Here is a 15,504-nt window from a genome sequence, read left to right on the forward strand (position 1 = left end):
TTTGACCTAGTTTAAGATTAGTAAACGAAGCTTCTTTCTTTCGTCGTTTGAGTTTCATTGCTCCGTTTGATTTGATTCTTTTTGCGAACCGGAGTTCTTAATTTGAACTTTCTGGTCAACCTCTTTTATTTGAGTTTTGCTTGTGCATCGTTGCTTGTTACTTATGTATGCTATTGTTTGCCTGCGATAGAACACCCGGAGTGCGAAGCGTGCTACTACGAGTCCCTAGGTTTCGCAGATCGTCAGCAAGGCAAGTAACACTTTGATCATACCCCTTTATCACCCAGTTTTTATGCATTAGTTCCAATCCTCAAACATTGCATGATTAGGATGTCATTAACTTGTGGGTTGGGAAGTAGTTGATGAGGTAGAACCTATTGCCCTGTTACATTCAAACCCTTGGGAGTATTCTACGCGTTGCTTATATTACTATGATATGCTATGCTCGTAGACGTGGTTTGGGTTTGAGTGAAATCCATGACAGATGTGAGCTTGTTAATTAATGGTTCAACTTAAGGTGGCAACTTAATCAAACAACTGGGTGGACTGAGGCACCTGGAGTACCCAGTGTTGCCTGTATTTTTGGAAATATCGGAGTACCTGTGTGATCTTCCTATGGACCGCCACCCAGGCTCAAAGGGAACTGAGATGATTCATGCTAGAAACTTCCGTGTGCAGCCACAAACTATTATGGGCACTAGCATAGTTGAGTAAGTTACGTGAAGCTCTTGAAGAGGCAGATCAGCAGGTAGTGGGATGTAGGTTTGGTATGGTCTGTCCGGAGTAGAGAGTTAATATTTCTGAAAGACTGTGTCTCGGTCATCCGTTTCTCAAACACCCTGTAGTGCGAGAAATCCAACGGAGGAGATCGAGTCTTGTGGGGAAAAGTGCGCAAACCTCTGCAGAGTGTACAATCTAATCATGGTTAGCCGTGTCCCCGGTTATGGACAATTCCTGAATATCTAGTACTTGGGTTATCACATGTATCTCATCATGTTTAATTAATATTGTTGGGTTGTTAATCACTTTAATTGGGATTGAGTTGGAGGAACCTTCTCAATGATGTTTCGACTACCATGATAGTTAAATTAAAATCTATTCCTTTGTTGTAGGGAAAAATTGGCTTTTCGCAAAAACTATAAACCATCGAGCTTTCCACCAGCCATATATGCATATAGTGATAGCATTATTCTGTTCTTACTCTACCGTGTTACTTTGCCAACATATTCCATGTGTTGACCCGTTTTCGGGCTGCAACATATTATGTTGCAGACTTTTCAGACGAGGAGTAAGGTTCGTTAGGTCGTTGCCGTGCAGCTCAGCTATGTCGTTGGAGTTGATGGACTCACTTTATCTTCCAAGCCTTCCGTTGTTAGCGTATTAGATGGCCTTAAGCCATATTATTGTAATAAGTTCTCTCTTGAGACATTCGATGTAATAAGTGTGTGATTGCTACTCTGTTATAAATCCTTCGAGTACTGTGTGTGTCAGCATTACCGATCCAGGGATGACACTGAAGCACAGAGACTTGACCATCTGAGGTCGGGTCGCTACAAAAGGCGAAAGAAGTGGCTTTTTGCAAGCATGATGACCGGGATGGAGATCATGAAGGTGGATCTCAACACCGTGTCGCCAAGGAAGAGGCCGTAGTTCGAGAAGATGCAGGCCGACATGCTCAAATTCGACGACGAGTGATCTATGCCGTCGAGGACCATCTTTTTTGTATGCCGGCATGACCCCGGGAGCCACGACGGCGTGGTCGAACTCAAGTCCCACTCTTTTTGTGTGCTGGCATGTGTGCCGGTCGGCTGGCGAGTGCGCCAACATGAACTCTGGTGAAGCCGGCATTGTATGCCGGCGCTGGCATGGTGTAGGCATGAGACATGGCCGCTGTCATGATCGGCCGCGGGACTTTTTTATTTAAAAGTTGAATGCGGACATGAAATTGGTCGGCGCGTTGGGCGCACTGCCGATCCAAATGCAAAACTGGATGGACGCCGGACGAACGGCCGACCTAAACAGACAAAAAACGGACAAATACACCGTCTGTTTGGATCGCCTCATTGAAATTGCTCTAAACTTGCTGAGACGGCAACAAGCTCTGACACGTTCGTCCGCACGTTTCGTCGATGAAAAGGGGTTAGAAAAAACGGGTTGCATTGCTCCAATCAGTTCCCTGCTGGATCCATACGTGGAAACAAAAGCTAAAAAGACCCACCAACGCAAAATCAATTGGATCTGAAATGTAGAGGGAGGGGAACAGCATCATCTGTCTGTCAGGGCCACTGAGTGCAGCACGTGGTGGCGGAGACCCGATGGAGCGCTGGCCCAGCTGCTGCAGTTGCCAGCTGAATTCTGAAATCCACAAGCGAGGATAACTTCTCCCTGCAACCATGTGATTAACTACTGGAAAATAATACTCCCAATCTACAATAGCACTGTAGGAGGACAGTAGCACTCTCTCACTTAGCTGTTGCTAGCTATCATCTCCTTTCCGCCCATCATGTGACCTCCATGCTTGTTCCTACCTAGCTGCCACCTTTTCTCCCTTTTAAAAATTGGGACCTCTCACTAAGTAAGTAGTACTAGCACTAACTAACTACCATATCTCTTGCTGTCATGTAGAGTACGTACTCCTAGCACTAACTAACCACCATATCTCCAGCATCTTATTGATGCCTAGTCCTAAACACATGCATGTTGCCACGAATAATGGCCATAAAATCATCAACTTCATCCCATCTACACTAATGCAACATGCCCCCACCCTGCATGTGATGTGCACCTACACACATACCTTGCATGTGATGTGCACCGAGAGACAAAATATATACACCTCCACCTACACATCTCCTACACTTGCAGCCCACACACATAGTACACACGAAGACCCCAGCGGTGCTAGATAGCTCAAGAAATGGCGCAGCTGCCGCCGAGAGCGCCGAGCGCCGGGGAGCAGGACTGGCCGGTGGCAGGCGAGTTCCTCGGGTTCGCTGCGGCCCGGCGGGGCGTGCACCGGCGCTCGGCCAGCGATCCGGCGGCTTTCCTGGAGGCCGTGCCAATGGACCACATCCTCAGTGGCGGCGGCGGCGACGACGAGTTCGACAGGCTCGACGACGAGCAGCTCATGTCCATGTTCTCCAATGTCGACGGCGGGTGCGACAGGTCGGGCTTCATGGACACGGGAGAGGCGGAGGAGGGGGCGGCCAGCGCGGGCGCAATGGCCGCCGCGGACGGCTTCGGTGACCCCAAGCGGGTTAAAAGGTCTGTTACATTTGCTAGTACTTAGCAAATTTAATTTTTCTTTTTAGCGGAGCAAAGTTAATTTTCTTTTTAACCCTGAACCGTAGAACAATAGTTCATGTAGTATTATACCAGAGTAAACGGTAGAAACACAATCACGTTTATTTTAAACATAGAGCTCGATTTGGTTGGCGATTCTACGGCAACTGTACATTTGTTTACTGTATCTCTAGAGCCAATAATTACCGGCAATGAATCCGTAATTTGGTTTTACCCCAGTGAAAAAATAAATACAATTTGGGTGTTCATAAATCACGACTAGTTCTTCAAATTAACAACCCTGCAAGAAGTTGCCACTTTAAAAGCCATTTTAAAATGGAAATTTTGATTCGACTCTGCTCCTAGTCCTGGGCCGCTCTCGGCGGCTCCGGAGGGGCCCCGTCGCCACCTCCTAACCGCCACGCCCTGCCTTCGCCGCCGCCGGAGGAGGTCACCGGGCTAAGCTTTGCGACACGGAGGACGACGGCGAGGCCATGCCCTCTCGCGCGCGAGATCCCCTCCCTTCGAGATCCGCTTCTTCGGCTGCTGCCCCAACCCTAGCTGGTCCTCCGGCACATGCTACGGCCTGGCCATGCCCTGTTTAGGCGGCTGCTCCTCCAGACGGCTCGGCCCAGCCTTCCCTCATGTTGCGTGAGCTAAGCCTGCTAGGTCCTCCCGACGGCTCGGCCTATGGATCACGGAGGTTGCTAGGAGTACATTTCAAGCTTGGATCTCAAATTTCAGAAAGAATCGCTCAGGCGTAAATATTACTCAAATGTGCATGCTTCGTTGTAAAACAATTACTGAAATGCGCATTCGCATTATACATTCATACTGTATCCCTTATAGTAAGCTGAATACACAAAACTCTGCGAATCTAAGTAACAAATTAGTCGGCAATTTTGTTTCAGGATATTGGCCAACAGGCAGTCAGCGCAGAGGTCAAGAGTTCGGAAGTTGCAGTACATCTCAGAGCTTGAACGCAGCGTCACCGGTCTCCAGGTATTCACTTTGCTTCTCTCGTAAACGGACCTCAAGAAAGAACTACAAAAAGATATCAAAAGAATCAAGAAAATAGTCTTGCGCATACTGAATACTTCCACAATTTCTGTCGTGCATTCCCAACAAATAGTCCCTAATTTTGTGTGTGTGTAAAGAAATAAGTGTCCATGACTTCTGCATGCACCTAGAACACTCAGAGCATTTTCCATACCCATTTTTTTTCAATATTGTTTGCTATTCTTTTTCAAATTTACTGTTCATTTGGGAGTGAATGAGCTCAGTCTCCAAGAGCAATTACCAAGTTTTTCACTATTTCTCGAGATAGTTCAGAGACCACAAAAAGAGATTTTTCCCCGCAAAAAAGAAACAAAAAGGGAATTTTAACCATTGAAATCCCAAATTTTGATTGGCCGTTTACTTGGTTCAGATGGAGGTGTCAGCACTCTCTCCCCGCGTGGCCTTTCTAGATCATCAGCGGTCATTATTGACCGTCGGCAACAGCCATCTCAGGCAAAGAATTGCCGCCCTTGCACAAGACAAGATCTTCAAAGATGGTACCGAACCTTCCTGCCCATTTAAGCTAATTTATCCGTTTCTCTATGATAAATATGGGCTCCAGTGCCATCTTTTTTGTCAGGCACCAACTAGCACACCAAAAGACTGTTAATTTGAACAAAATGCAAATAATGTTTTGATGCAAACAGGTTTACTGAATGAAAATAAACATTCTGCAAAATAATTTATTTGATTGACTCCTAGTTAAGCAAAGCCATCCGGTGTCTTGTTTAAACTCATCCCAAAGTTGCAATGCAGCTCATCAAGAGGCACTCAAAGAGGAGATTGAGCGACTACGGCAGCTGTTCCACCACCAGAAGATCAAGGCCACAGGCGGCACAGACATGGCCACAGCCGCCTCAATGCAAGCCAAGCAAGAGCTCCTTATGTGTGAGGGAGCCGCGATGCGATAACACAACATGGCGCAACCAGCCTTTTTGTGGTGACTTTTTCCTTTCACTCTTGTCGATTCATCGTGTGGAAACACACCAATGTTACTAGATTATTTGTGCAGTTTGACATGTTCATTGTTTTTATTTTTTGATGTTCACTCATCCCTACCGATAATTGTGTTGGGATGGGAAATTGTCGTAGATATATTGTTTGAACCATCCTTACATTTGTGTTGGTAAAGATATTTTCATTACATTTATTTGGTCTTCGGTTTGTGGGAAACAATTTTTTTTCTATAAAGGACACATCTATTGACTATAAAAGTCGCATCAAGATGACAAACAGAATGAACACACACCCAACCTATGCATAATTATGATGACACAACCAACACACAAAGAAAGAAAGTCTGACGCCCCCGATTCAATCGTACACTAATCATACACGCAAACGTATACGATCAAGATCAGAGACTCATGGGAAGATATCACAACACAACTCTAAACACAAAAGAAAGTCATACATGCTTCATATTACAAGCCAAGGGCCTCGAGGGCTCGAATAGATAAGCGAGTCAGCAGAAGCAACAATATCTGACTACAGACATAAGTTAAACAAGTTTTTCCTTAAGAAGGCTAGCACAAACATCAACGATCAAAGAGGCAAGGCCTCCTGCCTGGGACCTCCTAACTACTCGTGGTCGTCGGCGGTCTCCACGTAGTAGCATCCGTCGCCGGTGGCTTCTGGCTCCAGGGGTCCACCATCTGGTTGCAACAACCAGAAAGAAGAAAGAATAGGGAAAAGGGGGAGCAAAGCAGCCGTGAGTACTCTTCCAAAGTACTCGCAAGCATCAGATCTAAACTAAGTATGCATTGGTATCAAATGGAAGGGTTGTATCTGTGGACTGAACTGCAGAATGCCAGAATAGAGGGGAAAGGCCTGGCCTATCGAAGACTAGCATATTCAAGCAGTTCCAAGCATCTTGCAGCATGTAGAAGAGTAAAGAATGGCGGTTTATAATTAACAAACATGTTGTAGCATTAATGCCCAGAGATCCTTCCTCGACTCCCTGCGAGAAAGCAATCCCGGAGCCACATATCTCAAGTATCCATTTCTAGTTGTAATAGATCGGGATATAAGTCCGTTACCTTGGACACGGTTATTAATAGATAAACTTCCCTGCAGGGGTGCACCACATTTTCCAACACACTTGATTACTCTGGCTGGACACACTTTTCTGGGTCAATGCCCGTCCTCAGAAGATCAACACGTCGTAGCCCTACCTAGACTCAGCAGAGAGGTCCCCGCGGGTCTACATCCTAAGCACTCCGGGGTCTGGGCCCATCGCCCGTTGCACTCCGGGTCGTTGCGAGCAGGGCGGGTCCATGCTCCACCTCTACATGGATGGTGCCGGCCCAGTCGTGCCGCAATGCTGAACTGGACTTCTAACAAAGCTTCGGCTGATACTACGTCGTCGAGGCCCATAACTATTCTCGCGTAGTGGTTAGTGCGTAAAGACCAAGGCCAAATACCCAAACCATAGTGTATTATTAGCTTGCGGAGACGAGCAGAGACTCACAATCGATGTGACCCTGTCGCCCCGTCTCGTGGACTTACGGCAAGGGCCCAGAATGCCCGGCCGTGCCACGTAATTATCTTGCGGGTGCTCTCCGGGCCCGCCCGACTTTCACCAAGGTCTCAAGTAAAGTCAAGGTAACCGTGTGTCCAAACATCAAGGGGAAAACCCGAGGAATCACCCTCGGTGGATTCCACTCGATGTAATCATCAAGGTGAACGTAAGAGGAACCACCATCGAGGTTTACACTTGAGGGGTTGCACGACAGAGTCGTATCGGAAGTGGTTAAGGAGGAATATGAAGGAAATATGCCCTAGAGGGAATAATAAAGTTGTTATTTATATTTCCTTATATCATGATAAATGTTTATTATTCATGCTAGAATTGTATTAACCGGAAACTTGATACATGTGTGGATACATAGACAAAACACCGTGTCCCTAGTAAGCCTCTACTAGATTAGCTCGTTAGTCAAAGATGGTTAAGTTTCCTAACCATGGACATGAGTTGTCATTTGATAACGGCATCACATCATTAGGAGTATGATGTGGTGGACAAGACCCATCCATTAGCTTAGCATAATGATCGTTAAGTTTTATTGCTATTGCTTTCTTCATGACGTATACATATTCCTTTGACTATGAGATTATGCAACTCCCGAATGCCGGAGGAACACCTTGTGTGCTATCAAACATCACAACGTAACTGGGTGATTATAAAGATGCTCTACAGGTGTCTGCGAAGGTGTTTGTTGGGTTGGCATAGATCGAGATTAGGATTTGTCACTCCGAGTATCGGAGAGGTATCTCTGGGCCCTCTCGGTAATGCACATCATGATAAGCCTTGCAAGCAATGTGACTAATGAGTTAGTTACGGGATGATGCAATACAGAACAAGTAAAGAGACTTTCCGGTAACGAGATTGAACTAGGTATTATGATACCGACGATGCGGTTTGACCGATAAAGATCTTCGTAGAATATGTAGGAGCCAATATGAGCATCTAGGTTCCGCTATTGGTTATTTGCCGGAGATGTATCTCGGTCATGTCTACATAGTTCTCGAACCCGTAGGGTCTGCACGCTTAACGTTCGATGACGATTTGTATTATGAGTTATGTGATTTGATGACCGAAGTTTGTCCGGAGTCCCGGATGAGATCACGGAAATGACGAGGAGTCTCGAAATGGTCGAGAGGTAAAGATCTATATATTGGAAGGCTATATTCGGACATCGGAAAGGTTCTGAGTGGTTCGGGTATTTTTTTGGAGTACCGAAGAGTTACGAGAATTCGCTGGGGAAGTATTGGGCCTTCATGGGCCTTAGTGGAAAGGAGAGAAGGGCCACAAGGGGAGGTCGCGCCCCCCCATGGGCTGGTCCGAATTGGACTAGGAGGGGGCGACGCTCCCCTCCTTCCTTCTCCCCTCTTCCTCCTTCCCTTCTTCTCCTAGTTGGAATAGGAATGGGGGGCCGAATCCTACTTGGACCGGGAGTCCAAGTAGGACTCCCCCCTTTGGCGCGCCCCCTCTAGGGCTGGCCTCCTCTTCCCCCCTCCTTTATATACGTGGGAGGGGGGCACCCCAAAGGCACACCAAGTCTTCTCTTAGCTGTGTGCGGTGCCCCTTCCACAGATACACACCTCGGTCATATCGTCGTAGTGTTTAGGTGAAGCCCTGCGCCAGTATCCTCATCATCACCGTCGCCATGCCTTCGTGTTGATGGAACTTTCCCTTGGCCTCAACTGGATCAAGAGTTCGAGGGACGTCATCGAGTTGAACGTGTGCTGAACACGTAGGTGTCGTATGTTCGATACTTGGATCAGTTGGATCGCGAAGACGTTCGACTACATCAACCGCGTTACTAAACGCTTCCGCTTCCGATCTACGAGGGTACATGGACACACTCTCCCTGCTCGTTGCTATGCTTCTCCTAGATAGATCTTGCGTGATCATAGGAAAATTTTAAAATACTATGTTCCCCAACAGTGGCATCCGAGCCAGGTCTATGCGTAGATGTTATATGCACGAGTAGAACAAAAAGTGTTGTGGGCGATAATAGTCATACTACTTACCAACAATGTCTAACTTTGATTCAGCGGTATCGTTGGATGAAGCGGCCCAGACCGACATTACATGACCGCGTTCATGAGTTTGGTTCTACCGACGTGCTTCACACACGGGTGGCTAGTGGGTATCTGTTTCTCCAGCTTTAGTTGAATCGAGTTTGGCTACGACAAGTCCTTGTTGAAGGTTAAAACAGTACACTTGATGAAAAATCGTTGTGGTTTTTGATGCGTAGGTAAGAACGGTTCTTGCTAGAAGCTCGTAGCATCTACGTAAAACTTGCAACAACAGAGTAGAGGACGTCTAACTTGTTTTTCTAGGGCATGTTGTGACGTGATATGGTCAAGACGTGATGAGATATAAGTTGTTGTATCAGATGATCATGTTTTGTTAAAGTTATCGGTAACTGGCTTGAGCCTTATGGTTGTCTCTTTATTGCATAAGATGCAAGTGCCATATAATTGCTTTACTTTATCGCTATGCGATAGCAATAGTTGCAAAAGCAATAGTTGGCGAGAGGACCATGTGACGACACGTTGATAGAGATCAAGATGATGGAGATCATGGTGTCATGCCGGTGACGATGGAGATCATGACGGTACTTTGGAGATGGAGATCAAAGGCACAAGATGATGATGGCCATATCATGTCACATATTTTGATTGCATGTGATGTTTATCTTATTATGCATCTTATTTTGCTTAGTACGGCAGTAGCATTATAAGATGATCCCTCACTAAATTTCAACGTATAAGTGTTCTCCCTGAGTATGCACCGTTGCTACAGTTCGTCGTGCCGAGACACCACGTGATGATCGGGTGTGATAAGCTCTACGTTCACATACAACGGGTGCAAGCTAGTTTTGCACACGGAGAATACTCGGGTCAAACTTGACGAGCCTAGCATATGCAGATATGGCCTCGAAACGCTGAGACCGAAAGGTCGAGCGTGAATCATATAGTAGATATGATCAACATAGAGATGTTCACCATTGAAAACTACTCCATCTCACGTGATGATCGGACATGGTTTAGTTGATATGGATCACGTGATCATTTAGATGACTAGAGGGATGTCTAGCTAAGTGGGAGTTCTTAAGTAATATGATTAATTGAACTTCAATTTATCATGAACTTAGTATTGATAGTATTTGCAAATTTTGTTGTAGATCAATAGCCCGCGATGTAGCTCCTCGTTTATTTTTGATATGTTCCTAGAGAAAATAAGTTGAAAGATGATAGTAGAAATGATGCGGACTTGGTCCGTGATCTGAGGATTATCCTCATTGCTACACAGAAGAATTATGTCCTTGATGCACCACTAGGTGACAGACCTTTTGCAAGAGCAGATGCAGATGTTATGAACGTTTGGCAAATCTCAGTATGATGACTGATACGTCTCCAACGTATCTATAATTTTTGATTGTTCCATGCTATATTATATCCTGTTTTGGACATTATTGGGCTTTATTATACACTTTTATATTATTTTTGGGACTAACCTATTAACCGGAGGCCCAGCCCAGAATTCCTGTTTTTTGCCTATTTTAGGGTTTCACAGAAAAAGAATATCAAACGGAGTCCAAACGGAATGAAACCTTCGGGAATGTGATTTTTGGAACGAACATGATCTAGAGGACTTGGACCCTACGTCAATAAATCAACCAGGAAGGCACGAGGTAGGGGGCGCGCCTACCCCCCTAGGCGCGCCCTCCACCCTCGTGGGGCCCACGTTACTCCACCGACGTACTCCTTCCTCCTATATATACCTACGTACCCCCAAACTACCAGATACGGAGCCAAAACCCTAATTCCACCGCCGTAACTTTCTGTATCCACGAGATCCCATCTAGGGGCCTTTTCCGGAGCTCCACCGGAGGGGGTATCGATCACGGAGGGCTTCTACATCAACACCATAGCCCCTCCGATGAAGTGTGAGTAGTTTACTTCAGACCTACGGGTCCATAGTTATTAGCTAGATGGCTTCTTCTCTCTTTTTGGATCTCAATACAAAGTTCTCCCCCTCTCTTGTGGAGATCTATTCGATGTAATCTTCTTTTGCGGTGTGTTTGTTGAGACCGATGAATTGTGGGTTTATGATCAAGTTTATCTATGAACAATATTTGAATCTTCTCTGAATTCTTTTATGTATGATTGGTTATCTTTGCAAGTCTCTTCGAATTATCAGTTTGGTTTGGCCTACTAGATTGATCTTTCTTGCAATGGGAGAAGTGCTTAGCTTTGGGTTCAATGTTGCGGTGTCCTTTCCCAGTGACAGTAAGGGCAGGAAGGCACGTATTGTATTGTTGTCATCGAGGATAACAAGATGGGGTTTATATCATATTGCATGAGTTTATCCCTCTACATCATGTTAGCTTGCTTAAAGCGTTACTCTGTTCTCTTGAACTTAATACTCTAGATGCATGCTAGATAGCGGTCGATGTTTGGAGTAATAGTAGTAGATGCAGGTAGGAATCGGTCTACTTAAAGCGTTACTCTGTTCTCGGACGTGATGCCTATATACATGATCATACCTAGATATTCTCATAACTATGCTCAATTCTGTCAATTGCTCAACAGTAATTTGTTCACCCACCGTAATACTTATGCTCTCGAGAGAAGCCTCTAGTGAAACCTATGGCCCCCAGGTCTATTTTCCATCATATTAATCTTCCAATACTTAGTTATTTCCTTTGCCATTTATTTTACTTGCATCTTTATTTCTCTTTATCATAAAAATACCAAAAATATTATCTTATCATATCTATCAGTTCTCACTCTCATAGGTGACAGTGAAGGGATTGACAACCCCTTTATCGCGTTGGTTGCGAGGAGTTTATTTGTTTGTGTAGGTGTGAGGGACTCGTGCGTGGTCTCCTACTGGATTGATACCTTTGTTCTCAAAAACTGAGGGAAATACTTACGCTGCTCTACTACATCACCCCTTTCCTCTTCAAGGGAAAACCAACGCAGTGCTCAAGAGGTAGCAAGAAGGATTTCTGGCGCCGTTGCCGGGGAGGCATACGCAAGGTCAAGTCATGATTTGGACTCCCGACAACGAGCCATTTCTGGCACCGTTGCTGGGGAGTCTACGCAAAAGTAAACATACCAAGTACCCACCACAAACCCTTATCTCCCGCATTATATTATCTGCCATTTGCCTCTCGTTTCCCTCTCCCCCCACTTCACCCTTGTCGTTTTATTCGCCCTCTCTCTCTCCGTCCTCCCTCTCTTTCTCTATTCGCCTCTTTTTTCCCGTTTCTTGTTTGCTTGTGTGTCGGATTGCTTGCTTATCGTTATGGCTAGTTCTCTATCTTCTCCGTTGTCTCCCAAAAATGAAGTTCTTAATTTTAAGCATAGGGAAGGAGAAAACCTAAAAGACGCTTGGTATAGAATTTGCAATGCTCAAAATAGATCTACTAGGAAGCAATCTACTTCTATTCTTCTTCACAATTTTTATGTAGGTGCTATTCCTTGGCACAAATATGTCCTTGATACCATTACTGGAGGGAACTTCTTGGGTAGCCACACTTTTGATTCCTATAATGCTATGATAGATTTGTTTGGCTCACCCCCTCTTTTGGTTAATGGAACTATGTTAACTTTGGAGCATGTAATGCAAAAACTTGAAATTATTGAAAATAAAGTTGCTACCGTAGAGTTAATTGAAAATTTCGATAAAAAGATCCACAACCAAATTACTCAATATGGATCTAAAGTAGGAGTCACTTTGAAAAATATTAAGGAGAAGGAACCCATAGTTAATGAAAGAATAAATCATGATTCCACTAGAATCGATAAACTTGAGGGTATCATTACCAACTTGGGAACCGCTTTTTCTTCCTTAAAGAATACCCCAAGTCCTCCAACTAAAATTGCCAAGCTTATGTATGTTCCTAAAAATAAGGGTGAATCCTCTAACAAAGAAACTATGGATCTCAAATCTATAAGTATTCATCCTAATCTTTTTACTATCATTAAGGAACCATTTTCTACTAATGATTTTTTTCGATTTTGTGCCTAGAAGTTTGATTATTGATAAAAGGAAAGAAATTCCTAAAGGTGATAGATGTCTCATTCAAGAATTACCAACTAAAGATACCCAGATCTATCCTTGCTTTTATGCCTAGCTAGGGGCGTTAAACGATAGCGCTTGTTGGGAGGTAACCCAATTTTATTTTTATTCCTTGCTTTTTGATCCTGTTTAATAATAAATGATTTATCTAGCCTCTGTTTTGGTTGTGTTTTTGTGTGTGTTTAATTAGTGTTTGTGCCAAGTAGAACCGTTGGGAAGACTTGGGGAAAGTCTTTTTAATCTTGCTGTAAAAAACAGAAACTTTAGCGCTCATGAGAACTGCTGCCATTTTTATTTGGAAAGTGATATTTAGTTAATTATTTTTGCAGATTATTAATAGATAAATTACTCACGTCCAGAAATTTATTTTAGATTGTTTGGGGTTCCAGATCTTGCGCTAGCTACAGATTACTACAGACTGTTCTGTTTTTGACAGATTCTGTTTTCCGTGTGTTGTTTGCTTATTTTGATGAACCTATGGCTAGTAAAATAGTTTATAAACCATAGAGAAGTTGGAATACGGTAGGTTTAACACCAATATAAATAAATAATGAGTTCATTACATTACCTTGAAGTGGTGTTTTGTTTTCTTTCGCTAACGGAGCTCACGAGATTTTCTACTTTAAGTTCTGTGTTGTGAAGTTTTCAAGTTTTTGGGTAAAGATTTGATGGGTTATGGAACAAGGAGTGGCAAGAGCCTAAGCTTGGGGATGCCCATGGCACCCCCAAGATAATCTAAGGACACCTAAAAGCCAAAGCTTGGGGATGCCCTGGAAGGCATCCCCTCTTTCGTCTACTTCTATCGGTAACTTTACTTCGAGCTATATTTTTATTTACCACATGATATGTGTTTTGCTTGGAGCGTATTGTATTATTTGGGTCTTTATTTGTTAGTTTTCCACAATCATACTTGCGGCACACACCTTTTTGATAGAGACACACATGATTCGGAAATTGTTAGAATACTCTATGTGCTTCACTTATATCTTTTGAGTTATATAGTTCTTGCTCTAGTGCTTCACTTATATCTTTTAGAGCACAATGGTGGATTTGTTTTATAGAAACTTTTGTTTTCTCATGCTTCACTTAGATTATTTTGAGAGTCCTACAAAACAGCATGGCAATTTTCTTTAATTATTTTAGGCATTCAAGATTAATTATTTTTTTCTTATGAGTGTGTTGAATACTATGAGAAGTTTGAAACTTGATAATTGTTTTGAGATATGGAGATGGTGATATTATAGTTGTGCTAGTTGAGTAGTTGTGAATTTGAGAAATGCTTGTGTTGAAGTTTGTGATTCCCGTAGCATGCATGTATGGTGAACCGTTATGTTAAGAAGTCGGAGCATGATGTATTTATTGATTGTCCTCCTTATGAGTGGCGGTCGGGGACGAGCGATGGCCTTTTCCTACCAATCTATCCCCCTAGGAGCATGCGCGTAGTACTTTGCTTCGATAACTAATAGATTTTTGCAATAAGTATGTGAGTTCTTTATGACTAATGTTGAGTCCATGGATTATACGCACTCTCACCCTTCCACCATTGCTAGCCTCTCTAATACCGCACACCTTTAACCGGTATCATACACCCACCATATACCTTCATCAAAACAGCCACCATACCTACCTATCATGGCATTTCCATAGCCATTCCGAGATATATTTCCATGCAACTTTCCACCGTTCCGTTTACTATGACACGCTCCATCATTGTCATATTGCTTCGCATGATCATGTAGTTGACATTTTAGTTGTGGCAAAGCCACCGTTCATAATTCTTTCATATAAGTCACTCATGCATCATTGCTATCCCGGTATACCGCCGGAGGCATTCATATAGAGTCATACTTTGTTCTATTATCGAGTTGTAATCATTGAGTTGTAAATAAATAGAAGTGTGATGATCATCATTCATAGAGTATTGTCCCAATAAAAAAAGAGAAAGGCCAAATAAAAAAAGAAGGCCCCAAAAAATTAAAAAAATAAAAAGGGGCAATACTACTATCCTTTTTTTCCACACTTGTGCTTCAAAGTAGCGCCATGATCTTCATGATAGAGAGTCTCCTATGCTATCACTTTCATATACTAGTGGGAATTTTTCATTATAGAACTTGGCTTGTATATTCCAATGACGGGCTTCCTCAAAATGCCCTAGGTCTTCGTGAGCAAGCAAGTTGGATGCACACCCACTTAGTTCTTTTTGTTGAGCTTTCATATACTTATAGCTCTAGTGCATCCGTTGCATGGCAATCCCTACTCACTCACATTGATATCTATTAATGGGCATCTCCATAGCCCGTTGATATGCCTAGTTGATGTGAGACTATCTTCTCCCTTTTTGTCTTCTCCACAACCACCATTCTATTCCACATATAGTGCTATGTCCAAGGCTCACACTCATGTATTGCGTGAAGATTAAAAAAGTTTGAGAACACCAAAAGTATGAAACAATTGCTTGGCTTGTCATCGGGGTTGTGCATAATTTAAATACTTTGTGTGGTGAAGATGGAGCATAGCCAGACTATATGATTTTGTAGGGATAACTTTCTTTGGCCATGTTA

General features: G+C 43.7%; 1 protein-coding gene across 1 annotated transcript; it reads left to right on the forward strand.

Moving 5' to 3' along the window:
• The first annotated feature begins 2,822 nt into the window (after positions 1-2,822).
• Positions 2,823-5,491, forward strand: LOC125555935 (basic leucine zipper 19). The gene is made up of 4 exons (XM_048718741.2): positions 2,823-3,264; positions 4,194-4,284; positions 4,712-4,838; positions 5,098-5,491. Exons 1-4 carry the CDS (start codon positions 2,918-2,920, stop codon positions 5,250-5,252), a joined length of 720 nt encoding a protein of 239 aa, XP_048574698.1. The 5' UTR covers positions 2,823-2,917; the 3' UTR covers positions 5,253-5,491.
• The last annotated feature ends 10,013 nt before the right edge of the window (positions 5,492-15,504 follow it).

This window comes from Triticum urartu, chromosome 5A (assembly GCF_056163025.1).
Source record: "Triticum urartu cultivar PI428250 chromosome 5A, HENAU_Tu73, whole genome shotgun sequence".
Lineage (NCBI taxonomy): Eukaryota > Viridiplantae > Streptophyta > Magnoliopsida > Poales > Poaceae > Triticum > Triticum urartu.

Coding starts and splice junctions, on each gene's coding strand:
- LOC125555935 (XM_048718741.2), top strand. CDS start 2,918: ATGGCGCAGCTGCCGCCGAGAGCGCCGAGCGCCGGGGAGCAGGACTGG. Junction 4,285..4,711: donor GCAGCGTCACCGGTCTCCAG/GTATTCACTTTG, acceptor TACTTGGTTCAG/ATGGAGGTGTCAGCACTCTC. Junction 4,839..5,097: donor AGACAAGATCTTCAAAGATG/GTACCGAACCTT, acceptor GTTGCAATGCAG/CTCATCAAGAGGCACTCAAA.